The 27980-nt window shown below is 53.3% G+C and overlaps 10 protein-coding genes across 10 annotated transcripts; 4 read left to right on the forward strand and 6 right to left on the reverse strand.

Annotated features, from left to right (window-relative positions):
- Positions 1–29: 29 nt before the first annotated feature.
- N7459_001819 (threonine/serine exporter family protein) lies at positions 30–2609 on the reverse strand (the record flags this gene model as incomplete). Its single annotated transcript, XM_056941004.1, has 1 exon — positions 30–2609. One exon carries the CDS (start codon positions 2607–2609, stop codon positions 30–32), a length of 2580 nt encoding a protein of 859 aa, XP_056802859.1.
- Positions 2610–4082: 1473 nt separating this feature from the next.
- Positions 4083–4723, reverse strand: N7459_001820 (TspO/MBR family protein; the record flags this gene model as incomplete). Its single annotated transcript, XM_056941005.1, has 2 exons — positions 4083–4528; positions 4621–4723. The coding sequence occupies 2 exons, from the start codon at positions 4721–4723 to the stop codon at positions 4083–4085; spliced, it is 549 nt and encodes a 182-aa protein (XP_056802860.1).
- A 627-nt stretch (positions 4724–5350) lies between these two features.
- On the forward strand, positions 5351–6131 carry N7459_001821 (putative DUF341 family oxidoreductase; the record flags this gene model as incomplete). The annotated part of the gene is made up of 3 exons (XM_056941006.1): positions 5351–5398; positions 5449–5467; positions 5524–6131. 3 exons carry the CDS (start codon positions 5351–5353, stop codon positions 6129–6131), a joined length of 675 nt encoding a protein of 224 aa, XP_056802861.1.
- Positions 6132–6556: 425 nt separating this feature from the next.
- N7459_001822 (putative polyketide synthase) lies at positions 6557–14788 on the forward strand (the record flags this gene model as incomplete). Its single annotated transcript, XM_056941007.1, has 8 exons — positions 6557–6859; positions 6927–7013; positions 7066–7123; positions 7171–7510; positions 7568–8093; positions 8144–8747; positions 8810–13542; positions 13595–14788. 8 exons carry the CDS (start codon positions 6557–6559, stop codon positions 14786–14788), a joined length of 7845 nt encoding a protein of 2614 aa, XP_056802862.1.
- A 226-nt stretch (positions 14789–15014) lies between these two features.
- N7459_001823 (putative ABC multidrug transporter) lies at positions 15015–19378 on the reverse strand (the record flags this gene model as incomplete). Its single annotated transcript, XM_056941008.1, has 3 exons — positions 15015–15615; positions 15670–17591; positions 17642–19378. The coding sequence occupies 3 exons, from the start codon at positions 19376–19378 to the stop codon at positions 15015–15017; spliced, it is 4260 nt and encodes a 1419-aa protein (XP_056802863.1).
- Positions 19379–19720: 342 nt separating this feature from the next.
- N7459_001824 (uncharacterized protein) lies at positions 19721–20025 on the forward strand (the record flags this gene model as incomplete). Its single annotated transcript, XM_056941009.1, has 2 exons — positions 19721–19807; positions 19828–20025. 2 exons carry the CDS (start codon positions 19721–19723, stop codon positions 20023–20025), a joined length of 285 nt encoding a protein of 94 aa, XP_056802864.1.
- A 1070-nt stretch (positions 20026–21095) lies between these two features.
- N7459_001825 (uncharacterized protein) lies at positions 21096–21692 on the forward strand (the record flags this gene model as incomplete). The annotated part of the gene is made up of 1 exon (XM_056941010.1): positions 21096–21692. One exon carries the CDS (start codon positions 21096–21098, stop codon positions 21690–21692), a length of 597 nt encoding a protein of 198 aa, XP_056802865.1.
- A 256-nt stretch (positions 21693–21948) lies between these two features.
- N7459_001826 (uncharacterized protein) lies at positions 21949–24009 on the reverse strand (the record flags this gene model as incomplete). The annotated part of the gene is made up of 1 exon (XM_056941011.1): positions 21949–24009. The coding sequence occupies one exon, from the start codon at positions 24007–24009 to the stop codon at positions 21949–21951; it is 2061 nt and encodes a 686-aa protein (XP_056802866.1).
- A 636-nt stretch (positions 24010–24645) lies between these two features.
- Positions 24646–25179, reverse strand: N7459_001827 (uncharacterized protein; the record flags this gene model as incomplete). Its single annotated transcript, XM_056941012.1, has 3 exons — positions 24646–24743; positions 24815–24958; positions 25011–25179. 3 exons carry the CDS (start codon positions 25177–25179, stop codon positions 24646–24648), a joined length of 411 nt encoding a protein of 136 aa, XP_056802867.1.
- Positions 25180–25752: 573 nt separating this feature from the next.
- Positions 25753–27961, reverse strand: N7459_001828 (Zn(II)2Cys6 transcription factor domain-containing protein; the record flags this gene model as incomplete). Its single annotated transcript, XM_056941013.1, has 6 exons — positions 25753–26502; positions 26554–26688; positions 26741–27258; positions 27324–27491; positions 27574–27745; positions 27863–27961. 6 exons carry the CDS (start codon positions 27959–27961, stop codon positions 25753–25755), a joined length of 1842 nt encoding a protein of 613 aa, XP_056802868.1.
- Between the last annotated feature and the right edge of the window lie 19 nt (positions 27962–27980).

The following is a 27980-nucleotide window of genomic DNA, read 5'->3' on the forward strand; positions in this document are numbered from 1 at the left end:
ATATTCAAACAAGAAAAAGAAAGGCGGCTTTAGAAGCTGAACAGACCAGTGCGCTTCTTGCCGTAAGGATAGACAATGAGGGCCGCAATGAACAGGCCAACAGTAATGCCTATGGCAACCTGGATCATACCGAAACCAAGGCTGGCAACGGAGGTATCCGTCGTGGTGGTGGCGGTGCTGCTGTTGCCAGTAGTATCGAGATTATGCCGCACTTCATTCGCGTAATTCAGACCGGCGATCAGAGAGCCACTAGACGCGAGACCGGAAGGCACGAGCACGAAGATACCAGGCAAGATGGCGGTGGCAGCGTGTCCGTGCCATAGCCGACTGTACAGGTTGCCCAGGACTCCGATCGTGAAGGCGCCCACGGTATTGGCGACTTCGGAGTTGGACCCGAGCTTGGTAGTGCTCCAGTAGTTCGTGATATAGCCTGCCACGGCTATGACGACCATAACTGGCATCTGCTTCCATTTGCCCTGGTTGACGATGGCCAGGAAGGCCGCGTAGATGGCAACGAAGGGGAACTTTTGAAGGTACGTCGACCCCCACACGCCAAGGCCCGAGCATGAGGATGCGTTGGTCGCGCGGCCGTCCATGAGTCCATAGATGGTGGTTCCCACGGTGATCCCGTACCCAAGGAAGAGCGAGTAGATAATAGCATACACCATGCGGATCGAGCCGGCGATGATCTGGTGTGATTGCAGTTCCAGACTGCTACACAGAACCATAAAACCAGGGAGAATGAGGGCAATAGACGACTGGGCTAGCGCCGAGAAGCAAAATAGCTCCTCGGATTTACCGTCATGGTGGACCCGGATGCTACCAAAAGCGCGCGCGAGGAAGGAGATCAGAACGGCAGCGGTGACCTCGAAAACGTTGGAGTACAAAACCGAGCGGGGAGCAACTACATGCTGCATCATCCCGACCAGTGCACCAAGGAAGAAGATAATTGGCATGTCGATTGGACGAGCGCCGAAGGCAAAGGGACCGACCGTGGTACTGGCCAGCCCGTACATCACAACTAGAATCCACTTGTTGAAGCGTGGCTTGCGCGCCATGATCTCGTCTAGTTCCTGAGTGGCTTCCTCGACGCCGATCAGGTCGTGCACGACATTCTTGTAGACATTGTGGGTGTCGGCAAGCCGACCGAGATCAACACCCTGCACCATGCGTACGAGCTTGACCTCAGCGGTGCGAGTGGTGGGGTCATCGAACGACATGATCATGCAGCCCGGGAGATAGAGGAACTGACCCGACACCTCGAGGACACGGGCAGTCATCTGCATGTATTCCTCCAGACGGTGGGTAGGTGCACCATACCGCATGAGGGCGCGACACAGCTGCATAATGTAACGCTGGCGGGATATGATTTCTGCAATATGCACAGTCACTCGGATTTCATCTTCTAGGCGAGTCCTGCGCTTGCTCTTCTTCGGACGTTTCCCGGGGGTCATGGACTCCGCCGCACCGGTCGGTAGACTGGCACTGCTGAGGTTCATCGAGGCATTGACCAGGGACGAGGTCGACCGGTGAGCCGACTTCTTGTACCACTTGATTTTCTCTCTGCGCGGCGTCGCAGCACCGGACGGCGGCAGAGACGGAGACAGGGAACCCTTCTTGGGAGTCGTCGCGCCCGACGAGACCTGAGTCTCGCTATCCGAATCATCAGTGATGACACTTTCCGGGCGCGATGAGCCGCCCGTCTGAGTAGCATGGAGCTTCAGCAGCTGAGAGAGAATGCCGCTGCCCCCAGCCAACCCGCTTGATCGACGCCGCGCGGCGAAGTCCCGCAGCATTCCCTCGGGGGTGGTTTGTCCCGATCGCTGGTAGGCGCCACGAGGCTTGCGGCTCCGCAGGTTGTTCTGCACCTGAGTCATCCTGCGCACCAGGCGATGGGCCTCAGCGCTGGGCGGAGCCTCATGGGGTTCTTCGCCGCTTTCCACGGCATGCAGGCGGTCCGCATCGTGGCGGGCCCGTCGTGCCTGAAGCTCCTCCAGGGGGATGCCGCCTTCGAAGTCATCGGGCAAGTAGGAAGCGTTGAGCGGTTCGCCCTCGTCCGGCGGACGACCGAGGCGCTCGGTCAAATGTACGGTCTTCTGGCGCAGGAGCTGGCCGGCAGCCCGAAAGCGCTCGCGTGCGGAACTTGTCCGCTCGACCTGATCTGGTTTCTCGGAAATGGCTGAATACAGCTCGTCTGGGTGGCGGCCGCCTGCAAGGCCGTGGCGGGAATGCGCGGGAGCCGGCGGGGTGACGGTTCCGGACAGCGGAACTTCGTTCAGCTCGGCTGGCGGCAACAATGGGTATTGGGAGGTGTCGGATTGATCGGAGAAGACTCGACGGTCATCGGCATGATCAGGACGGTATCGATTGCTGATGGAATGGCTGATGGAGTGGAAGCGCACGCGTGGTGATCGCAGCCGAGGCTCAATCTGAGGTTGGACCACAGGCTCGGGCTCGGGCTCGTGCAGCCCGGCATCGTATTGGTGTGCGTCTGCAGTGTCTTGCCGTTCGAGGCTCTGACGGCTGCTGGGATTGGTGGGAGGCGCAAGAGGGTATTCGGCGTATTCTTCACTGGGACTGGGGAAAGGGGCGTGGATTGGGTCGGACATCAAGAGCTAAAGCAAGGGCGCGGATTCCCCGGCCTGGACTGCTCGCGGGATTGGGCTATAGATCAAGAGACGAGAGGTGTGTAGATGGAGAAGGGAAAAGCAGAAGGCGAGGGGAGCGAGGCCAAAGTCTATTAAGAGTCAAGACGCCCCACGCTAACGGGGTTGAACACAGTCGCAATGAACGACGTCTCGGCCCGGAGAGAACCAGAAAGAAAGCAGAAAGCAGAAAGCAGAACAATGGACGAGAACACCCGGTCCACTCCAGATGCGGGAGTCTAGAATCAGGATCGCCGCGGATCCACTTGAGATATGGAATACAGACTCTGGAAGATATTCCTACAGTAGTCTAGTTGGCGGGAAATATCAATGATAGTCCTGCATGACACGCCCGCCGCGTCTCATTTGTCGCTTGGGGCTTTCCCCTGCAGAGTTTTCTTTTTTGGCCCGAGCCCTATACAGGACAGTTTCGACTCGGGTTGCACTCTGTCTTGTCATCACCCCCGGCGCGTCGCCATTCTTCCCACCACCCCCTGGACGAATGATGAAATCGCTCTCGCAGATGATTCGTGATTCGCTTGGGTATGAGTTTCGAACTGCTTCTAGACTGCACGCGTACCACCACACATCATCCTCCGTCGGGTGGTGGGTCACGGTGGCGATCCAGTTTGACAGTAGTCAGTGGCACCAAGCCTGAGGTGGGCTCGAACCACCTTGTCCATGGATTCCTCCTTGTTCCTCCCGACCTGGTGAGTCTAGGGAAGAACGGCGCGGCCATCAGGGCCTGGCCCCGCGAGCTATTGTGCTTATCTGGCTAACCCGGCGAGTGTCAGGGAAATTTGGGTGCCTTATCCCATCCACAATCAGGCACTTGTCTTCGGCCTATCCGACCGCGTCGATCCCGGGTCCACGCCCCTGGTCCAGGAGACGTGAAGTGAAGATCAATGATATACATACGCAGAATACAGCCACCTCCTGAGCTTCGATGATCCTCGCAGCACATCCTAGGAATATGACAGCGCCATGGTCCACCGGGATGGGATCATCGCCCATCGAGAGCTGGGAAAAAAAGGGAGCTCTCGCACCGCCCGGTTATAGATAGAAACACGCCCCACCACGCCCTGGAGGAAGAAAGACAAAACAGCAGAACAAGCAGAAGCAGCAGAAACAGAACTCGAAACGCATTACGAATCACAGTGCAGAGATCGTGCAGACGCCACTAGCAGGAAGTGGGCCCGGCGCACACCAGCTGATGCTTTTTCCAACGCCGCTAAAGCTCTCGCATGCCGCCAAATCGGTCAAAATCTTGAGATTGTCGAAACTTTGGAAGCTATGACACCCTCTTTCCGCCCCTCCTCATGTGCCTTGATGTGCCTTGATGTGTCCTGATATCACGTCTCCCATCTCTCCTCCCTCCTCATCCCTGCCAAGTTTATCACTCCCCCCACCTCCTTCCCTCCTTTTTCGCCCTCTCCCTTACTCCGAGCGCTTGGTTTCCGGCAGCCGCCAGCCATTGAGATGCCCAATGCTAGCATTGAGGTAGGCAGCATACCCGAGCCACGCGTAGTACGGAGTCATCAACCAGAACGCCGTGCGGTCCGCCGTCCACCAATTGGCCAGCAACAGCATCACGTTGCCAGCAAGGAGGGTCAAATCGCCCAGCGCCGCGGCTGGCCGCCCCACTCCGAAGAAAAGTGGCATCCAGAGGAAATTCAGCACAAGCTGGCTCGTGTACAGGGTCTGGGCGCGCGCATTGGCGTCTCGCACCGCCAGTGAGAAGGACGCCGCCGCTGTCTGCGTGGCATGGTGCGAGGCATACCCCATCATTCCGTACAGCACTGTCCACATCGGCGCAAACAACCATCCTGGAGGGTTGAAGGGTGGTTGGCGCAGTTCGCCGTAGGTTTGGCGGTTTCGCTTCCCTGTAGATCCACCGCGATATCAGCGCCGGCGGTGTGCCAGGGAGGGGGGAGCAAAAACCCTACTGGGCGATGCATAGATTGTTATCACTCACGATTTGTGAGCAGCGCCACGGCGGTGCCCGCCCCGATGGGCGTTGCGACCGCGAGCAGCGGTGAGGTGAAAATGGCCTGCGGAAGAGCGAAGGACCACGGCATGGTGGATGCGGCAGCCGGTGCAATTGGGGGATTCGCAGATTGGAGATTCTGCTTTTCGGTGGAACGAAATAGAGACGAGTACGAAGTGCGACTTTGCCGTAGAGAGCCGATCGCGATCTGGAGAATTCCATTTCTGCCTTCACGACGTCATCGGCGCTTTTGCCTTGGCACACCTCACGGCGCCGTGTACCAGTGCCAACTTTGCGTGGGCAGCGCCAATTGAGCCGGTCTGCCACTGGTTTTTGGGATTCCGTGGGATGCAGTGGCAGTCTCATCCATGCGAGCTATCGGACATAGCTACTGTCATGTCTGATCTACCTGATCGACCTGCCAAGGCCGCGGGCGCCAACTGTACGACGCATTGGCCATAGATAGGCCCTGACAGTTCTAGCTTCCACGGTGACTTTTCTTTTTCAACAGCTTCAGCCCATGCAGCTCATGATAGTCTACTACCTACTAAATGACCGGCTAGAATGCCGGCTCGTCGATGTGGCTCGGTGAACAGGCTCCATGACCGATATAAATATTTACACGATTGCCTGAGGAAGCCCAGCATGACGAGGTGACCAAGCGAGCCAAGGTCCAAGAATATTTTCGGCAACTTTCTCATCTTGCCCTTGCGAGGACATGCCACTACGCCTGCTGTGTCTCCATGGCTGGGGAACGAGTGAGAAGGTTAGTGTGGTAAAGAGGAGACTCGCCGTTCGCTACTAACCTAGAGGTAGATTCTGCGCTCTCAGTTGAGTACGGGAGGTCTAGTCTACTTGAGACATTGTATCAACCGGTGCTAACGCTGGCAGGTGGGCTCATGAGCGACCTTCAGCGAGACAATATTGCGACCTTCCACTTCCTCGAGGGCGAAGTCGACTCGGAGCCGGGGCCGGGCATCGCTGGCTTCTACGATGGCCCGTACTACAGCTACTATCGTTTCCCACGGACCTTTTCCCCCGAAGACATGGATGAATCAGACGTGCTCGAGGCATATGAGCAGCTGTACGAGACAATTGCCCTCCACGGCCCATTTGACGGCGTACTGGGCTTCTCGCATGGCGGGACTCTGGCCGCCGGGCTTCTAATTCACCATGCGAAAATGTTGCCGCAGGAACCGCCACTATTCCGGTGTGCAATCTTTGTAAACTCTCTCCCGCCGTTTCATATGGACCCCGGATCTCAGCCAATGATCGACTCAGATATGGAGGGATATATCACCATCCCCTGTCTGAATATCGCGGGGGCCAAGGATGCGTTGTTTGACTACTCACTAGCTCTACATCAGTTGTGTGGCCCCCAACGGTCCACATTTGTTGTCCATGGAAAGGGACACGATATTCCCATTGACCGGAAGAATGTTACTATCATGGCCTCTGCCATTCGAAAGTTATCGATTCAAGTTTCAGGGACTTGGTGAGGTCGTACATGGTGTAGAAAGACCAGGGAGTTGAACCGGAGTGGAGGCAGTCTCTGACAGAGAGTGACGAGACCCATGTTATTTCCCATAGTCGATTGAAGTCTCTGAATTCTACTGTTATGGCAATTATACCTCGTCCATAGCCTGTGCGACGCGTTTTGGAATTCCCAGCCGGCGACTTTCACGGCGTTGTGAGAATCATGTTGTCTTTCGCCTCACAAATGAGCCGAAGCGGCAACCTTGCACAGAGTCCGTTGCTGCCTCTTTGGTGTCCGCCACCATAAACACTTTGACATCCATTCGACGATGCCATGTCTCCTCCCTTTTCACTCCGGTCTCACCGCACAACACAGAATCCCCCAACAGATTCCCATTTCGATTCAGCCAGCAGTGCATCCTCGCTACTCGAATGCCGACAACACAATATGAACGAAATTCCTATTCTCGTCGATGCCACCAGCTGCGGGCTACCGGCAGAGTGCGCGTCAACGGAAACCACCTTGGAGTTGGGACCCGGAGATACTTCGGTGGACGAGTTGTCGATCTTTGCCGATGCAAGTATGCCTATAGCAGTCGTGGGAATGGGCTTTCGAGGACCCGGAGATGCCACGAATGTTCCCAGGCTGTGGGAGATGATCGTAGAAGGACGGGAAGGGTGGAAGCCTATTCCGGAAAGTCGCTGGAATAATGCGGCATTCTATCATCCTGACCACGGTCGCCATGGCACGGTAAGGAGCTGAGAATCGATAGCACCACAGTCATATTCTGGATCTGCTGACGCGCTTGTGGAACTAGATCAATGTGCAGGGTGGCCATTTCATCGACGAGGATATCTCGTTGTTTGATGCCCCCTTCTTTAACATGACTAGTGACGAGGCCGCGGTACGATTGCCTCTCATGCCCGCAAGAATATACTAGTGACTGAGTTGTACAGGCCATGGATCCACAACAGAGGCTGCTGCTTGAAGTCGCTTATGAAGGCTTGGAGAATGGTAATCTCTACCAGGACCCAAATGTTACGACAACTGACGCATCTCAGGTGGTATTTCCCTGACCCAAGTCATGGGCAGCAAGACTTCCTGTTTTGTTGGATCCTTTTGCGCAGACTATACTGACATGCTTCTGCGCGATCCCGAATGTGTGCCAATGTACCAATGCACAAATGCTGGCCAGTCTCGTGCTATGGTCTCAAACCGAGTGTCCTACTTCTTCGATTTGAAAGGTCCCAGTGTCACTGTTGACACGGCCTGCTCTGGGAGCTTGGTTGCGTTGCATCTTGCATGCCAGAGTATCCGGACTGGTGACGCGTCCATGGCTATCGCAGCTGGTGTCAACCTGATTCTCAGCCATGAGTTCATGTCTACCATGAGCATGATGAGGTAAAGATGTGTCTGTCTCCGGACCAAGGGGGCTGCTAGTGACCATCCTTTGCACAGATTTCTTTCACCAGACGGGCGATGCTATACATTTGATGAGAAAGCAAATGGCTACGCCCGGGGCGAAGCCGTGGGGTGTCTCATACTGAAGCCGTTGGCTGACGCACTTCGTGATCAGAATACGATTCGAGCTGTTATTCGAGGAACTGGATCCAATCAAGACGGTCGAACACCTGGAATCACACTGCCGAGTGGAACTGCGCAAGAGACATTGATTCGAGACGTATACGCTCGCGCTGGTCTATGCCCGAGCGAAACGGAAGTCATCGAGGCCCATGGAACAGGTACCCAAGCCGGGGACCCAGTTGAGGCAGGCGCTATATCGCGCGTATTTGGTGTCGGCCACTCCCCTGACAAGCCGGTACGAATTGGCTCCATAAAGACAAATGTTGGACATCTCGAGGGTGCAAGCGGAATAGCGGGTGTTATCAAAGCAGTTTTGATGCTGGAGAATCGTTTGATCTTGCCGATTCGTAATTTTGACACCCTCAATCCTCGTATCCCACTTGAAGAATGGAGATTGAAGGTTTGTAAGCCCGGACAGGTTCTCATCATTTCCCATGCTCACATTTTCAGGTTCAATTACTGCCGGAGCCATGGGAATCCCCTGGACCACACCGGGTATCAGTCAATAGCTTTGGATATGGCGGAAGCAATGCGCATGTCATTGTGGAAGATACTTTGGGTTATCTTCACAGCCGTGGCCTCCAATCGTGGTATCGAAGACCCAACGGCTTCCGTAAGGAGCTATCCAAACCAAATGGAGATTCCAAAATTACAACTCGCAGGCATCGCGTTTTCATGATCTCGGGATTTGACGAACTATCTTGCTCGGCGCAAATTCAGAGCCTGCGTGGATATTTACTGGGCAAAGGAGAAGAGGTCGACGATAACTTCATGGCCGATCTTGCCTTCACATTGAATGAATGCCGATCCCGATTCATGTGGAAGGCTGCAGTGACCGGCGATTCCTTGAGAGATGTGATTTCATCGCTTTCAAATAACATCAACCCCCGAAGTTCCGTATTGAGGCCAGCGTTAGCCTACGTATTTACTGGCCAAGGAGCCCAGTGGCCCGGTATGGGGAAGGAGTTATTCCACACATACTCTGCTTTTCAGGAGTCAGTTTCCAAGATGGACCAGATTCTCCTTGAACTGGGTGCATCTTTTCGAATTTACGGTACGTGGTTGACCGCTTCATGAACTGCAGTAGCGAGGTGTTCGCGGACTAAAAGGGATTAGACGAAATATCAGAAACGAACAATTCCCAGCTCAGTCACCCGACCGTTAGCCAGACAGTGTGCTCAGCTCTGCAGATTGCTCTTGTTGACCTTCTATCATCTTGGGATCTATATCCAAACTCAGTTACAGGGCATTCTAGCGGAGAAATTGCTGCTGCATACGCAGCTGGGGCTCTAAGCATGAAAGATGCCATCATGGTGGCATACTACCGAGGCGTGGCCGCTAGCAACCTGCTAACTACCCACAACATACGCGGTGCCATGATGGCCATAGGAGCCTCACCTGATGAGGTTCACTCACTACTAATGAATATATCATCCGGGAGGATTGCTGTTGCCTGCATCAATAGTCCGTCAAGCGTGACCGTGTCTGGAGACGAGGCAGCGATCGACGATCTGGCGCAACAGTTGAGAGACAAACCAATATTCAGCCGTCGCTTGGCAGTAGATGTTGCGTATCACTCTCATCACATGGAGCTTGTCGCGGAGGAATATCTACAATCGATAGAAATCATACGCCCATGTGAGGACCGCTTCGCCACCATCTCCACCACTTTTTTCTCCTCTGTCACTGGTACTGAGCTTCAGTTAGAGGAGCTTGGTCCACAGTACTGGGTTGCCAATTTGCTGGGTCAAGTGAAGTTTGATGATTCGCTCAGGACTCTTTGCTTCGAAACCAACAGCCAGCGGTCTGGAACGATACATTACGCAAGAAGACATGCAAAGCGCGCCGGGGCAGCTCGAAAAGCTAGCGTGGACTGCATTCTTGAAATAGGTCCCCATGCCGCTCTTTCTGGGCCTGTGAAGCAAATCCTACAGGCGGACGCTAAGCTTAAGACTGCCCACATTGTCTACACTAGCGTGTTATCTCGGAACACCGATGCCGTATCTTCCACGCTCAATGCTATATCAACATTGGCCTCGCTAAATTATCCACTGAATCTTCAAGCCGTCAATATTTCGGGAGATACAGAAAAAGAAAGACTGCCTCGACTGGTTGTCGACATGCCTCCGTATTCTTGGAATCACACCCGCTCCTATTGGGCCGAGCCGCGATTAAGCAGCGCCTTTCGGAATCGCGACTACCCTCGCACTGAGATACTCGGTGCACCGGACAATATTGCATGCCCATTCGAGCCTCGTTGGCGAAACCATTTACGCGTCTCGGAAATCCCTTGGCTTGCAGACCACAAGATCCAGTCAGATATCGTGTTTCCTGCCGCGGGATACTTGAGCATGGCTATTGAGGCAATCATGCAGTTGGTAAAAGACTCAACAACACTCGCAGGAGTCGTTCTTCACAGAGTTTCAATAAAGTCAGCTTTGATTATTCCTGAGACTGGCGATGTTGAAATCATAACATCACTGCAGCCTTTTGAAGGAAATAGCTTCGAGTCCGAACTTATACACAAGTTCCACATATATTCTGTTTCAAAAGACAACAGATGGGTCGAGCACTGTACAGGTATTGTTGGGGTTGAGAGGTCCCCCGGGGACGCTGATGAGATCGCCATTCCTGAGCTCGATTCTCTTGGCTTGATGCTATCCGAAGAGAAGGCACATGATATTTCCATAATTGATGTCAATCAACTGTATGAACGGCTGCACCGGGTGGGGTTGGACTATGGTGAATCATTTGCCAATCTGACTTCAGCACATGCAACGCAAACAGGCATGTGCTTCGCCGAGGTCTCTATCCCGAACACCGAGGCTGCGATTCCAATGAAATTCGAGAATCCGCCTTCAATACATCCGTACATCTTGGACAGTCTGTTTCACAGCGTCTTTGCTGCGTTGCCGAAAGCTATACCCCTTGAAAAGGGCCCTTTTATTCCAGTTTATGTGGAGAAAATGAGTCTTTCGTGCCAGAAAGTTCCGTCCAAAGGACCCATTTTGGCTGTCTGCACCTGTATTCGACCGGGGCTTCAGGGCGAGATCCTTGCATCTATCCTCGCATCAGGTACCGCTGGAGAGATATCACAGCAGCTCAAACCCCAGATATCAATTGATGGAATGAGATGTGCTCGTCTAGAGATCATGTCAAATGACCCCGATCGACAGAAAGAGACCCCCATTGCCTATGGCATAGAGTGGAGAATAGATCCAGGCTTCATGAGTCTAAACAATGCGCTAAACTCCTGCAAGAACCAACCAAATAGGCACGCAAAAGGATCGAAATCACGAGAGTTCCACGACTGCCATGCGGCATTTATTATCAGCAATACTGTATCCGCGCTCAATGGGAACGAGAAGAAACTTGACTCGATTCATCACAAATATTTGTCTGACCTCGGCAGCATCCTTCAAGAATACGGCAACCCTGATCCAGCTCTGGACATCGAAAGTGAGTTGGACGCTGACCAGACTATACTATCACAGCCAATGGCACGGTTGCTCCAGGCTCTCAGAGAATGTCTTCCTACAATATTCAAAGACGGAATACAAGAATTTCTCGAATCACGAGATAGACTTTGGAGTGCATACTGGGAGGCCATCTCAGAAGACGGTACATATCGAACAGCAGCGGATCACCTGGGTCTAATCTGTCATAAGAAACCGAGCATTTCAATCCTCCAAATCGGGGACGGAACAGGGCAATCTTGCACTATCTTTCTGGAACATCTATTGAAAAATCTGACAAGCGGCGAGAAGAGAGCTTTGAAATTTGGAAAATTCGTAGTTGCATATCAAATTGAATCAGAGATCGAACACGCCCAGCTCCGACTAACCCCATGGTCGGAATGGGTGAGCTATGCAAAGCTGGATATGGAAAGGGATTTGCCCGAGCAAGGATTTGAAGAACACTCATACGACATAATCATTATTCCCCACGGTTTGCGCTCGGTCAAGTCTTTCCAAGCCACACTTTCCAAATTCCACTCGATTCTAAATCCATCTGGATACCTGCTCGTTATTGACCCTTTCAGTTCAAGGCCGGGGGCACTGAACGCCGCTCTATCAACTGTGTTCTACAAATGGCATCCAAGTGGTCCAGGCAAACCATCTGAAACTCGCATGGGACTGCTTGAATGGGATCAAGCGCTGAGCCGATGTGGGTTTACGACAAAAAGTCCCGCAAAATCAAGTGATAATCAGCACACCCTCGGGCCGGATACATTCATCATTGCTCGACCCGAGGCTGATCAAAACTTACTGGATAGAGAGATCTTGATAATCAGAGACGAAGCACGCAACCAAGAGCTGACAAAATGCTTGCACAGCCTTCTCCAAGAAACCTCATGTGAGGTAACCATGTCCAATCTTGTTCACGCAGATCCAAGGGATAAGATCTGTGTGGTCTTCAGCGATATGCAGACCAATATGCTGATTGAGCCCGATGATTTGAAATTGGAAAAGCTGAAGGAGATAGTTCTGAAAAGCGCGGGAGCTTTGTGGATTACGCAAGGGGGGGCCATGGGCTCTACAAACCCAGAATCAGCACTTGTTGTCGGATTCACCAGGACAGCTCGCTCCGAGTCAGGAGTCAGGCAGATTATCACTCTTGATTTCGACGGAAGGAATCCATTGCCAGAGATCCAAGCCGCTGAAATTGTTTTCAAGTTGATAAAGAGCCGACTTTTGGCAAAGGAAAGCGAAGATGAGGACACAGAATATGCTGAGAGGAACGGGCAAATTTTTATTCCTCGGGTCGTCGAGCGGACGGATATCAATAAAGATCTTGCTCAACTCAACGAGCTCGAGATTGAGACGGAGCAGTATTTCCGAGAAAGAGATCAGCCAGTCTACCTTTCAAGAACGGCTACAACTACCACAGGGGATGTCGGAACCTGTTTCACTGCCGACTCGCAGTTGACAGAGCTGCCAGAGGGGCACGTGGGCATTGAAGTACTGGCTTTTGGTCTGAGTGAAGGGGAATTCAACCGGACCATGGACGAGCAACTAGTTGATACTCCCGTCGGCATCGAATGTAGCGGGCGGGTCTATGCAATTGGACCTGGCGTTGATAGCATTTCAGTGGGTGACCGAGTCGCTTGCCTTGGGAATGGCACGTCCAGGAGCTTCTATCATGACAATGCATCAGCATTCCAGAAGCTTGACAACAACATGCCGTACGAACTGGCGGCATCTCTACCTTTGGCTTATTCGGTGGCATATTACATCACCCACTACATGGCAAGGATCGAATCGAATCATACTATGCTGATAGATGATGCAGCCAGTTGGTGCGAGCAGGCCATGCTTGAAACTTTCTGCTTGGAGGATGTGCGAGTACTCGCTATCGTCTCCACTTCATCTCAGAAAGAAACTTTGTCCCGCCGGTTTGGTCTTCCTCAACACCAAATACTCGTCACCGGAGAGACAAAGCTCGTCAAAGATGTCTTGCGTGCAACTCATGGCAAAGGTGCTGACTTGGTAATTACATCCTCTGCTGTCAGCAGCAAGAACTTCCAGATGCTGAGTAAATGTGTCTCTTCATTCGGACAATTCATTCAGCTCCGTAACACTGACGATGAACCTGCTTGGGAATACAACATGGCCTGGAACCAAAGAAACATCTCATTCTCGACATTCAACATTTTTCAACTACTAAGAGACAGATCAGAACTCGCTCGAAACCTTTGGTCTAAGGTTATATGCCTTATCCGGGAAGGCAAACTACGTGGCCCTTCTAGAATTACAGTGCATAATGTCACGGAACTCCGGGAAGCGCTTCACAATTTATCTTCTGAGAAACACATCACGCTGAGTGCAGTTTCCAATGAGATTGTCCATGTAAGCCGATTGTGTGGTGTTGATTGTGAAAACAGCATCTCACATCTTTCAGGTCAAACTGCCTAATACTTCCAGCGATTTGTTCAAAAGAGATGCGACATACCTTCTTGTCGGTGGCCTCGGAGGAATTGGACGCGCAATCGCCCTCTGGATGGTAGATCACGGAGCGGAGCATTTGATATTGCTCAATCGAAGCGGATTATCCACAGACACAGCACGTTCAAAGGTACAGGAGCTGCGCAACAAAGGCTGCCAGGTATTTGTATACGCCTGCGATGTATCCGATGAAGTTCAGGTTCGCCAAATGGTACAAGACATATCACAGACTGCACCCCCAATCAAAGGGCTTATTCATGGAGCTATGGTTCTAAAGGTATGCATGCCTACGCCACGGAAACTAACCGCAGCTGCATTTGCTGAAAAGCATCAGGATGTTCATATTGAGAAAATGACCGCGGACGACTACAACAGTGTTCTCCGCCCCAGGCATAGTGGAACCTGGAATTTACATCGAGCTCTGCCTGCTGATTTGGACTTCTTCGTCATGCTTTCCTCAATTAGTGGCGTCATCGGCAATGCCACGCAGGCCGCATACGCCGCCGGCTCCGCATTCATGGACTCCTTCGCAGCCTATCGGAATGCCTTAGGTCTACCAGCCGTGTCTATAGACCTTGGGACCATCACAGATGTCGGATATCTGGCTGAGAACACGGATCTAGCCGCCAAAATGGAAGAGCAAGGATTCCAGGGCACCGAGACACCAACCCTCCTGTCGCTTGTGCAGCTAGCAATAACCCAGCCACAGACAGCAACAAGGTCGCAGATTGTGACTGGACTTGGAGAGTACAAAGCTGGGGAGTCTCTCGCAAACTTCGACGCGCCGCTTTTCTCCCACTTCCGACGACGATTCCAAGGCCAAGAACAGCTGGACCGGGCTGATGACACCACTGAAGTCCTACGTGATGGTCTGCGCAGTTCAAAAACCCAGGATGAAGCGACATCTGTTATACTTGATGCGCTTAGCGGAAAATTGGCTTCTCAGCTTGGTATACCTATTGAGAGGATCGAACCGTCCAGTCCACTCTCTGATTTCGGTGTCGATTCACATGTAGCTGTTGAGCTTCGCAACTGGATATCAAAGACCATGGAGAGCACTGTGCCAATTCTGGAGATACTGGCCAGTGACTCTGTACTTCATCTAGCTGGACATATTGCCAGCCGGTCCTCTTTGCTCACGTTGTTTTGAGGTAATAGCTGCAGATTCGAGGCAATGCTTTCTCGAAGTCATCTATAGCCCTTTATCCTCTATAGGTGGTCTGGCAAACAGAATGGAAACTTACGAGCCGAGAGAATATTCTATTATGTTATATACAGGCATTGCACGCAGAAGCTCCGTGCTGGACCAAAAGACACCAGCGGATGCGACTCTAAGTCTATTAAAGATACCTCTAAACCCATTTGGCATCCAAGAATCACTCGGCCTTTTTCGAGGCTTTGGTGCGCAGCTTCATCAACAAGTACACCAGAGCGTACGAGCTGATAGCAAAGATGGCGACGACGCCAATATCACGCCATCCATAGTAGTAGTCCTTCAGATTGATGGTGTAGAGGTAGTCGGCTCCCGTGCGATACTCGCAGACCCGGCAGCCAGAGGTTGCATCGGGGTTCGTCAGGTTCATGCGTGAGCCCATGGTCTGCATGTAGTCAGACAGGTAGTCGATACAAGTGGTTGCATTAGGCGTGTCGAAGATAGCGAATTCGGTCTCCTTGCAGCGAACGGGGGTGCTGAACACATCAAACACAAGCATTCCGCCCATCAGGTAGTTGAAGGGGTTCATCCAATAAATCCAGTAGCGCCAGAAAGCCTGGATCTGTGCATATGGCACCAGGACACCGCAGAATGACACCAGAGTACCGATGATAAGAGGGTTGACCAACGCGGCAAAGGTGGCGTTGGGAGCATAGGCAGCAACGAACTGACCAATGCCAGTGTAAACGAACTCGTAGAGAAGCATGATGAGGAATGTAGGTCCGGCCTTGTTGGAGTCGTTCGAGAATCCTACAGTGTAGTACCTGTTGAGGCTGTTAGTCAAAAATGTCATACAAAGCGTAAGGACGTCAACATACCAGCAAACGTAGTACAAGACGGCACAAACACAGAGGTAAGGGATCTCAGATGACACCAGCGCGGTGACGAATGCGACCCAAGAATACATCTTGGATTTCTTCTCGCGCTGCTCATAGATAGCTCTGCGTTCCAAGAAAAGTGGCTGGAGCTGATTGATGACACCCGGAGCGACGAAAATGAAGTTGAAGATGGTGAAGAGACGAAGCTGCATGCTGCCGACGCTATCACCGATCATCCAGAAGGAGAAACCATTAAACAGAGCAGAGCCAATGTGCAGAGCGAACTTGTTGTTGACATAGTCGGTGTTGCGGAACAAGGCAGTACTCATACGGGCGGAAACAAGCTTGGTCTGTTCCCACAGAGAAGTCGCAAATTCCCGACCGTCATCAAAAGTGCCAGGCGGGCTGGCGGCAGCGGTATCAATAATTCGATCAAGTTCTTTGGAAGCCTGCTCGTGTTCTGGCGATTCGAGCCAAACTTGGTTCCAATCCCTACCCTGGCTAAGGTGACCTGAAACGACATCGATCATATGCTCGGCCGGGTTAGTACCGCTGGGACAGGAGGCTCCATAGCGGCCAAAATAGTCCTTAACAACCTGGCCATTTTCACCGATATCACCGAAGTAAACAGTCTTACCACCCTTGGCGAGCAGGAGCAAGGTGTCGAATTCGGCGAACAATTGAGCCGAAGGTTGGTGAATTGTGACCAGAACGGCTTGACCCACATCAGCCAATTTCCGCAGAAATCGCACTGTGTTATAGGCAGACTGTCCGTCAAGACCAGAGGTAGGCTCGTCCAAGAAGATCAGAATGCTGGGCTTAGACACCAGCTCGACACCAATAGTGACACGCTTGCGTTGCTCAACACTCAAACCAGCACCGACACGGCCAATCAGGGTATCAGCAAGGTCATGCAACTCCAGGAGATCGATGATGGTGTCGACATATTTAAGCTTCTCTTCACGGGGGACGTCACGAGCCTGGCGCAACAAAGCGGAGAATTCCAGTGACTCCCGCACGGTGGCGAACGGTTCAAGGACATCGAGTTGCTCACAGTATCCAGCAGAGCGCTGGAAGGAAACAGGCAACGGCCGACCATCAACCATGATAGACCCACGAATAGTACCCTCAGTCTTGCGCTGAGCCAGAACGTCCAGCAACGTAGTCTTGCCAGCACCGGAAGAACCCATAAGCGCACCCAGCATGCCGGGCTTGACCCATCCGTAAATATTGTCGAGCAGAACGCGATCACCGGAGGGAGTTTTGACCGTGTAGGACAGGTCCTTCCAGGTAAAGACTGACGTATTCCGAACCAGCTGGTTTCCAATGTCTTCCGGCTCATGAGCATCTCCTTCGGATGGCTTCTTGGACTTCTCCTGGACCTGAGATTCTTCGTCGGGAGCGGCGGTTTGCTGGTGTTTGCCGAGACGTTCGCGAGGAATCACAAGACAATTCCCACTCTCCGCGGCCGACTTCCACCTGGAGGTAGCAAAGATAGTCAAAGCAACGAACAACGCCCACCAAGCCCAGTTGATGCCAAAGTTGCGCCAGAGATGAGAATGGCTGTAAGAAAGCGAAGCGAGATAATCATCTCCAGTGACACTGGTGCTGCCGTGCTTCGCTCCACCCACGCCAGAGCAGGATTGATAGTCCGGGTTGCCGTAGCCCTTGCCTGAAGGGACGAGGTTTGTACCGACACAAGGAATCGTCTTGTTGTGGAATTCGTTTGACAAAAGGGCCTCGAACCCATAGGCTAGGGGGTCGATCCAGAAAATCCAGCCAAGCCAGGGATGCATCTCAGGCTTTTCAATCATGTATCCAGTGTACATGATCAGGGCGGCGATAAGAAAGCCGGAGACCTTAGAGGCGCCATCAAAGGTGGTGAAAAGGGCACCGATTGCTCGGAAAAGGGCAGTCATAGTCTATAAAAATGTTAGGATACGCAGATGTTCGAGAAAGACAGGTGTCTTACCATCGTGGTTGTGAACACCAACACCCAGTATGTGAAGAACGCCCCAGCCGACATGGTCAATGCGACCATGAAATATACCACTACTGCGAACATGCTGACTTGGAACAGTAGCACAGGAATATCTGCCGTGATCTGAGCGATACAAAAGGCCGCAGGATGGAACATGGCGAATTCCTTGTGTTTAATCAAGACAGGACGACCGCTGAAGGAGTCTGTAACCTCCGACATGGCAAGCAGACTGTTATACAGAAGCGAGAAAAAGAGAGCGCCGGATTTGACGAAGAGACCGCCAGAGTTGTTGGGGGCGTTGTAAAATAGCGATCCTGCAATCAAGGCCTGCATCAAAGTCGCAACTTGCTTGATAATGAATGTCGCCTTGTCACCCCAGATGATTTGATACTGCCGCGCAACACAGGACTTGACCTGCTCGATGAAGCTCACGGTTAAAGGGCTGTTCTTTGGTAGTTGGTTGGAAGTCTCGAAGGCCACGCCTTGTTTGAAATCCTGCGTACGGTTGCGGGCGAGGTCAGAATTCGGATAGTCGTACTCGCTGATCATCTGTGAGTGAATAGACGACTTCTCATATGCCTCTCTCAATGTCTCTTTGTTCCGGGGGAAACGGTTCTCGTATCCGTGGCGAATGCGGCGTTCTGTCGGAACGGTGACGCCAGTGAGGAAGTCGGCGACGTTGGAGCCTTCACGGCAGATGAAACCAGCCTCTTCCATGAAAGGCCGTGCGTCAGCACGGGGACCATAAAAGACTTGCTCTCCCTCATCCAGTACGAGCACCTTGTCGAAAAGCTCGTAGATGCCGTTACCTGCTTGGTAAAGTGTGACAATAGTCGAAAGGCCCAAAGTATCAGTCATAGCACGTACGGCCTTGGTCCACTCCAGGGCAGTGCTTGCATCCAGACCACGGGTACTGTTATCCCAGCAGAAGACAGAACCACGAGTAGCGAGACACTCTATAATCGAAACACGCTTGCGCTCGCCACCTGAAACACCACGGACATACTCGTTGCCGACCTTGGTATCTTCAGTGTGGGAGATCCCCATTGATTCGAGGAGGAACTTCTTTGACTCTTCGCGATAGGCCTCGGCGGATTCGACTCCGTTCGGCAGCTTGAAAGGGACTTTGAGACGTGTCGCAAAGTCCATGGTTTGACCGACGGTGAGGGTCGGGAAGAATAGTTCCTCCTCCGTGTTCATGACGATCTGGCCGCGGTAGTTCTTGGCTTCTTTGGGAGTCAAGGAGCCGAATCGGACGTCACCTTCGACCGCCTTGTACCCTCCGCGACGGTTGGCTAACATCTTGAGCAGTGTTGTACAACCGGAGCCTGGACGGCCCAGGACCAGAAGCATCTCGCCGGGTTTGACGCAACCATGACTGTTGTGGAGGATGGTGCGCAGAGGAGCCTTGTTGCGAGATTCCTTGATATGCTTGGGGATGTTGAATTGTGACAGAACGTTCTCGTTGACCGCTGCCTCCGCACTAATCACGTCCACGTTGAGGTTTTGCCAGGTGACACCTAGTTCCTGTCGCTTAAACCCCGAGCCTAGGTCCCGCTCGTGTCGCTGCTGAACCTGTGCCAGCAAGCCCCAGTCGTTGTGCTCGCTAGGATTGGGACTCTTCTTGGTGGGAGTCTCGTCACCGAGGATCGTTGCAGCGCTTTCGGTCTCGTCCTTAATCTCGAGCGACCCTCTCTGGGAGGACGGGGGCTTTGTTGAACCCTCCATGCTGAAAGACCGTGACGCGATATGTGGTTTTCAGCCCACGCCTGAGCGGGCGCTGTGATGCATTTATATCGCCCCATTTCTATTTACTTGCTGGTATCCACTGGGTCTACTACCGTATGTATTCAAACCGACGGCCGCGAAGTCACCCCGAGCCTCCGGGTCCAACCAGAGCCGGCGAGCAACGCGGTTGTTTCGGGTTTTGGCTGCGAAAGGATCAACCTGAAAAGCGATAGATCATGTCGGGGCCTCCTATTCAGGTGGGCCATTTGTCGAGACTCGGCAGGACCCACGTAATAGACCGAAATCTCTGTGATGAGAGCCGGAGCGGCGGGGTTCCTGAGGATGGGACAGAAATCAGCCCGACTTCCGCTGACACATCATGACGCTTTCACGGCCGCGTACCCTGTCCTACCGTGGGATACCCAGTGGGTATGTACATAGGTACACAGATCGGCGAAGAATTGATAATGGACGGGAACGCACCTGAGCCTCTAGACCGCTCCTGTCGAGCGCTCGAGGACCACCCCGGTCTCCGAGGCCATTACACGCTGTCCGAACGGTTGTTGATCGCTGATCGACGATCGTTTGAATCGTTGATGGAGACCAAGTCGGGCCTCGCGCTCTCGGACTTCCGACTCCGCACGTGAGACGGCCAAATCGGTCTTTGCTTGTCCCGCTGAGTCAGCGGGATTATCCTCCACCCCTTCCAATCGGAGAAGGGCCTTCCATTTTCTCGCGTGGTATACTAACCATGGATGTGATGGTGACACCTAGACCGTGTCTATCGAAGTTCGATACCAGAGTTGTCACTCGGTAGCTACATCCAAACAGGCATCCACGCGATTCAACAATGGGCGTGTCGGGGCTAAATCTAAAATCCGTCCGACAGCCACCCCTTGGGATCGTCCTCAATAATATACATCACACCCTTCAACAGTTTGTAATTCTCAGCCCCAAACCTGAGCGGTAAATCATGTCTGTTCTGGGAAAAACCATGCACTTACTCCTGGTCTAGTTGCCCGTGTTTACGAGCGTCTTAAGGAGGCTTTATAACTCTTGCAACCCTACTGGCCAACAAATTTTTCGTCGATGACACTGATTCTTAAAGGTCTCAAAATAAACAACGGTTGGTTCGAGGCGACTGCTAACCTGTGTCTGACTCTACTCGCCTGAATCTAGGGCAAGGCTTGTTAAATCTAGGCTATATCTGTCGCTCGTGAGATTTATCCGGACGCCTCACACCCGTGGATATACAGTTTCTGTGGGTTCACTTGGATTTGCAGACTTTCATCCTTGGCAGTTCGTCCTTTTGGGCAGGAGTTCATATATCTACCACTGCCCACCCGCTGAAAAATGCGCTAAGTAAAAGGGTTATAACAATGAGATATTCTTGCCTAGCGAAGACATACTACAATACTGGTCTGGTCGACTGTTGCGAAAATTAATACAGAGGCACTCACCACCCAGCAGACGCTCCTGTTTGATTCTTCTCAACTCAAGTGTGACGCAGGCCAGATATCCTCTATATTTGAGGCCCAGTTAATATCAGTTTGACTGATCGGGATGATAATACTGGCCATGCATGAGTGATGCAGGCAGCAGAGCCGCGGAGAGTCAAACATGCCGGGGTGGCAGGTATCCGCCGTTGCCCAACTTCACTAGCAACCAAATCCCCTCCTCCTCATTTCTGATGATTTCCCTTCCTCTGCCCAGAAACATGGCACCCTTACTGCAACAGAAGATTGACGAGATCTCCACCCTCAACCTGAGCGATGCCATCCACGCCCTCACCGAGCTCACCACCGCCGTGACGACTTCTGTGTCCGCAAACGGGGAATTCCTCATGCACCACCCACTCTACGAGGAGCCAGGCCGCCTGGATGACCTGGGAAGGCACTTCCTCGATGCCGCCCGTCGCTGTCAAGATGAACACGCTTCCTTCGAGCTGCGCCTGCTCCACCACTCCCTGGACGAGGTGTTCACGAACATCTACACCGATCCCCACAAGACCTTCTGCGAGGGGTATGCGAATGGAACGATTGTCGTGGACCCATCTGAGACCCAGGGCTGTGCCTGCTGCAGCGGGAAGCCATGGGCGGTCATCCTGTATGGCCTCTGCGTGGGAGACGCTTTGTGGTATGAGGAGGCGGAGTACCGCCGGATCTGGGGAGATGCGGAATCGTGCGGTATGCGGCATATATTAAAGAGAGACTCAGACGAGCAAGAAGGAGATACCTGGCTGATGGCCTCAAAGGAACAGATTGAGGAGGCCATGTCGCGCAAGCCAGGACCCCAGGTTGCCAGCCGGCTGTAGGCTATAGCGGCCACTTGGCCATGGCTGAGGTGTTTGCAAGGAACACTCCGAGTAGGAAATATCAACACATGAGTAGAAATGACTGAATTTTTATTCATGCGCTCGTGGGTCCTGTATTTTCTACAAGTTATCTATACAAGCAATCGACGTAGAGAGGCGCCAGCATCATCGATAGTCTCCGCGACGCCTGAAAGCAAACCCAGTCTTATTCAAACCAGCATTCGTCGTTCATTACAGCGCAACTACATCCTTGGTCTCAACCACGCTTTCGTGGGACCCCCTTGGCCCCGCCCATAGCAGGCATGGGACCTTGAAGGGAATTTTGGACTTCCTGCAGATACGCGACGAATTCATGGAAATCTTCGAAATCCCTCCATGTCTTCTGCGAGGCGCTCCGAATGGCAGGTAACGTGTGGTCCCAGAGATGTCGCAGGCGATTGTGACCCCGGGGATTGAAGTACGGCGCATACCGCAGCATCGATAAAGAAAAGATTGTCACGGACTGAGATGGCTTTTGCTCTGCTTTTTGGTAGATCGCCCGAGCCTTCTCCTGCGGGATGTCGCAAGGTAGCTGTTGAGAGACGAAGGTGCAGAATGCCAACCAGGGCACTCTGGAAAGCCGGTTTGCGTACGCATTCCATTTGTTCAATAGGTCTGGCGAGAGATAACGCTTGCCACATAGGACTTTGCCGTCTTCGGTGTAATATGCCGGGTACTTGGAGAATTGAGCGTCAAGGTTGGACAGAAGATTTCGGCATTCCCACCAGCTTTTTCCCTCGTAAGGTTTAAGGTGCGGTTCTGGTGGGACTGGCGAGAGCTTCGGACGCGATTGACTGCGCGGTCCTTTCGGCGGAGAAACGTACCGCGGTGCTTGTGGTGGAGGTGGGCTTGGGGTTTGGTGTTCATTCGAGCCCGCGTCGGAGGCGGAGGCAGACGCTGTCTTAACGTTGTTGGTGATGGGTCTTCCCAGCTTCGCTGTGCGCTCCGGAATGGAATCTTCCACTCGCTGTAGATACTCGATAAACGCGTAGTAGTCCTCGAAATCTTCTAGATCTCTTGTTGCTTTTTCCCGGATAGCAGGACAAGCCCCACGACGCAGAAGAACCCGAAGTTGAAGATCTGTTAATTGATCAGAGAGGTGCGGTTCCCACTGTAGCAGCCACAGACCGAACTCTGTGATAGATTGTTTCAAGATCTGCTTGCTTTCCGTGAAAAGACGCTCCGCTGTGTGGGGGCTGGCCTCGCGCTTCAGCTGATGCGCAAGGAACGTGCGATAAGATGACCAACTAGCACCATACTTCCCCCTGACCAGGTGATCGTGCCAATTTTCCTTCAGCTCGGCCGCCAGATAGCGAGCACCGAGTTCAACCTTATGGGCATCGGTGTAATAGAGGGGAAACTTCGCAAAGTGTGCTTCCATATCGGAGATAAAGAGCATGCATTCTCGCACATCTCTCGCTCGATACAACGGAATTCTAGGGTCTGGTGGGATGGAAGGGGCGAGGGACATTCGCCGTGAGGTCTGCATGGGTGTCTTAGGCGTCTTGGGTGTTCGCGGTGGTGGTGGTGCACTGTCCTCCATGTCAACATCAGAGCCAGCATTGGCCCCATTATGGTCTTCAGAGCCTGATCCCTCCGAGGAGGAATAATCAGGCTCGAAGGGAGAATCCCCTCCAGATGCAGAGCTAGGCGACGCGGGCTTGTCCCTGGCTGCCGGAGCCGGTGATAATTCCGGCTTGACTACCCCCTTGGCTTTCCGCGCTTTTGCCCTTCTCGATTCCGGTGTCGGATTCGCCGGCTTCGGCGTACGACCTCGCTCGACTGGCGGCGGTCCTGCACGAACTTCCAGCTCTGGCTGGGGTGATGCCCTATTCCGATGGGAATTCCCATTTGTCAAAAATTGACCATTCGTATTCGTATTCCCGTTGGTAGTCGACGCTTTTCCATTGACAGGTGCATGGCCGTTCTGGGTAGCGTGACCATTGACAGCTTGATCGTTGACGGAAGTCCCATTCGGCACAACAGAAGCCTTGACAGATTCTATGAATGCCGAGACGGCGCCGTCGGTATCCTGAACAGCATGCGCAGGGGGCAGAACACGGCTGACCTCGATCTCGGCCAGCATCGCATCCCGCTCCCTCTCCACCTGCAGCATGACTTTCTCCTGCCGCTTGACCTCAATCTCCAGCTGCATCAATTTCGTCCGCTTGTGGATTCGTCGGAGATTGTCCTCCATAATCAGGTACTCCTCGTCCAGCTGGGCCTCTTCCTCCATCCGGCGCTTCTTCGCTTCGCGGTGCGCTTCGTCGGCGCTCATTGTGGCCGCTGGTTGCTCCGGTCGTCTGCCCGCAAGTCGTGCCTCCGCGACATGCCCCGGCTCCCTTAGTCTGGGCAGCGGGGAGGCCTGGGGAATATGTAAGGGGTTCTGCCTCGGAAATTGTGGACAAAATGGGGTTTAACGCAAAAGGTCACTGCTGAGCCCCTGAGTCGTCGCTGTGCGGGTTGCTCAAACCTTTTTTTCGACAAACAGCCAGTTACTTATTCTGCCAGAGGAACTCGTATCGGCCAAGCAGAGGAAAGCGGAGAACATCCTTATTCCCATATACAGCAGGCGGTGAGGGAGGGTTACACCGACACGCGAAAGACGCGACTTATCACATTCCGATAGAGAAACGAACGTGATTGGAGGGAGTGAGGACAATAGAAACTAGCAGGTGCTTGGGAGTCGCATTTTGTGGGCAAGTCCGCGATCAAATATGACATTATGTACAGTACAAGGCAAGTGGGCCAGCAGTCGCGCGCTATATTTACACTACCTCCCCGGAGACCCAATCGAGCATACAAACTCGCGGCTGGGAGTTGAGTCAAGCACATTCTTGACCAAGTTGCACACGTTCAAGTCGTATGCCTCGCCAATATGGCCCACCGGGTCGAGAGATCACGTATTCTTAATTCAGATGTTGCGGACTCCGTCCTCCTTGACAAAGGCCGTGCTTGGCGGGGTGACCAGCTCGTCCTCCTGGAAAGCGATGATGGTGACCAATCCCCGGGCTGCGCAATGGGTATTCCATCATTCAGACGCTCGGCGGCGGGGCCATTGGGACAGAGGTCATTGCAGGCACCGCAGCCGACTGCATCCAGGATGTTGTCAATGGCCGCGGGGGAGGAGTTGGCAAACAGATAGGCTAGCTTGTAGACGCCAGCAAAGGTGGTGGAGTGCGTTGGCGGTGCAATTGAGGCAATCTTGTCAACGAGGCTGGCAACACCTTCGAACTTGGGGACGTAGAGGCACTGGGAGGCACCTTCGGAGTGGCCTACCAGGTTGACCTTGCTCTTGGACAACCTCCTTGATGTAGGCGGCGATCTCAGGTACTGACTCGTTGATGGGCTTGAGGCCGCCGGGGAAGGGGAAACCCTCATAGGCACCGTAGTACTGCGCATATGTGTAGTAGCCCTGGTTCTGCAGGCCGGACTGCAGGTAGTTCATTCAAGTCTTGATAGTAGGTCGCGCCGACGGGGCACGAGTCACGTCAGGCTTTTAAGGGCCTGGCAGCGGGAGAACACGATGTCTCCTTTTTCTTTCTGCCTTCATTTCCTTGGTCCAGATCGGTCCCATCCGTACCTGAGACTATCGCTTGCTGATTGTGCAGATGCCGCTGTGACCGGCTGTCCGGGGGGGGGGGCTGAGGGTCCAATGTGTCTACAGTTTCCTCAGAGCGGCCATGCTGCGCCTCGGCCCAATCGCGTGTGCAGAGAGAATGTTTTGTTTTCAAATGTGTGATGCGTCACGTCCCTAGCTTCCAGTTCTGCAGGTTGACGAAGAGCAAAATCAATAATAGCGTGCTATAACGGGGATAACACACCCCGGTGCCGTGACACTCAACGAAGTCGCGATTTTGATAAAGACTCAAACCACTACGGAATTTTGGCAACGACAATCGCCACTGACTCGCTTTTCGGGATATCTCACTAAAGAAAATCGACGCCAAGCATGCCGGCGCCGCTATATGGACATCATCATCGTAATCATCATCATCATCAAAATCATGTGGATAAAGGATCATGCGGTGTTGAGCGGCGAATCTTTATGAATCGAAATCTCCGACATGTTGCTGCCCCAAAGGCCCAGGGAATGGCGTCTTTCGACCAGCTTCAGCACGTCCACCATGAATGCGCGCTCGGGGCCATGATCCGGGAACGCATCCCAGGCCACTCGCACGGGAAACGCAAGACGGTTGATCATGTTGCCCGGAGCAGTGAGGATGTACCATTCCAGAGACCGGCAAATGCCACATCCAAAGTCATACTGCTCCAGAGGTGTGACCCGGTCTTCGGGACGTTTATCGATGGAGGAGAGGATGAGTCGCATGGAGTAATATACACACATGGTTTGCGCAAGAAGGAGATTGGGGTAGGAGAGTTTGGTGGGGGTGAAGGTGGCGCCAGTGCGCAGGTCGCGTCGCTGAAAGACGGGGAAATCTTGTTCGGCTGTCTGTTCGACTTCCACCGGCGGCCCATCCGGGTTGCACTCAACCCAATCATGGTGCCATTGATGGAAGTGTGCTGTGAGTTCCGTGATTTTGTTCCAGAGAGCGGCTTGTTTGACGGCTAGTTCCTGTGCACCCATAACAGACGCGCTCTGGGCTTCATTGAAAGCATCGGACTGGGCCAAGAGACCGGGGATCTCCGAGGCCAAGTCTAAGAGGTGGTGAAGAATATCCTTCATGGTCGTTCCGGCCGACCAGGGAATGGTTTTCCACTCTTCACGGGCTAAGAACGAGGGCTTTCGAGTCGCCATTGCACCGCCGATCTAATCTGTTAGCCTGGATGCTCGCACCAAGAAAATACACTGTCGACATACCCAGTATGGCCGTAGCTCAGTAAATAAGAGATGTTCAACCCCATACATATGATTCTCCGGGCCTCGGTGCTCAATCAAGCGCATGGCACCTCGAACGTGAGCTGGGACCCCTCTCTGCGTGGTACGTTCTACGCTCTGCAGAAATTAGCAATAGAAATCTGGTGGCTATGAAGTCGGGTCGACGAACCTCGAAAGCGAGCAGAAGGATCACTGTGACCAGTGTTGATTCTGCCTTGCAACGTTCAGAGTCATTTAATGCATCCTGTAGTCCACGCAGCACACGAGGATACAGCCGGAAGCCCGAGGATTCGATCTGCTTGTTCTGAACGGTCCGACCGAAGAATGCCACAGAGACCGCCTCGAAGGCATCCGAAATCAGAGGCGAGAACATCCGAATCTCCGCGGCTGCTCGGAGCGCACCTGCTCGACCCGATTTGATATCGACCTCGGGGCTGAATGCATCGACAAAGCGCTCCACGAAGACGTCGACCGCAGGTCGCTGCATGCTCATGACGGAGACAGTACCAGATGAGTCAGATCCACTGTCGATCGACCAACCCTCCTCAGATTCACCATCTTCGCCATCATCGTCGGTTGCGAGCGGATCGTTGAAGTTGATGCCCAAGCTGGAGCCCGGGACCCGTTTACGAAAGGGGATGGTCGATACCGGCGAGCCTCGCGATGGGTAATCATAATCCTCGTAGGCTATTGATATTCCTCCGTCAGCAACAGGAACCAGTCTCGGTGTTTCGACCAGCAGTTCGATCTACCTTCTCGGCCCTCCCATGGGCCGACAGCCACCAAGCTGTTCTTCAACCCGCCATGTGCAGTCCGAATCTCGCGGACAATCTCGTCGACCACGCGAAGCGGGGCAGATCGAATAGACTCGAATAAGCTCTCAAGCTGGTCCAGCCGCTGGAGATCTTTGTCCCGAGATCCTGCAGCGGATGCATTAGCCGGGGATCCACGATTGGTGGCCGGAGACGAGCACAATGCCACCAGGGGTCCTGCACCACGTACCATCCTGCTTGTCGTCGATTCTCACCCTCAGATCCCGGATCTCCGCTCGCAGGTTCCGAATTTCCTCCGCCTGGCTAATCGGGTGGGCCTCCTCGTCGGGGACATTTTCGTACACGCATTTCGATGGGTATCCGTGGGCGCAGCATGCGTGACATGGTTTGATCCGATCACACTGGCAGCAGGATCGAGATGAATGTTAGCTCCGTAACATGGATGGTCCTGATGCAGCCCCAGGGGGCGGAAGGCAGAGCCGACGGGAGGGCACGACGCGTCGTACAGCCGGACGTACCTTGACCTTGCGGAGCCTGCACACTTTGCAAGAGCGTGATTGGCGACTAGGCGCCTTCCTGACTCGCGAGTCGGGGGCAGGGTGTGGTACACCGAGCATGAGGAATGCAGCTACGGAG

Source organism: Penicillium hispanicum (genome assembly GCF_028827665.1).
Source record: "Penicillium hispanicum strain IBT 35686 chromosome Unknown utg000002l_segment0_segment0, whole genome shotgun sequence".
Classification (NCBI taxonomy): domain Eukaryota; kingdom Fungi; phylum Ascomycota; class Eurotiomycetes; order Eurotiales; family Aspergillaceae; genus Penicillium; species Penicillium hispanicum.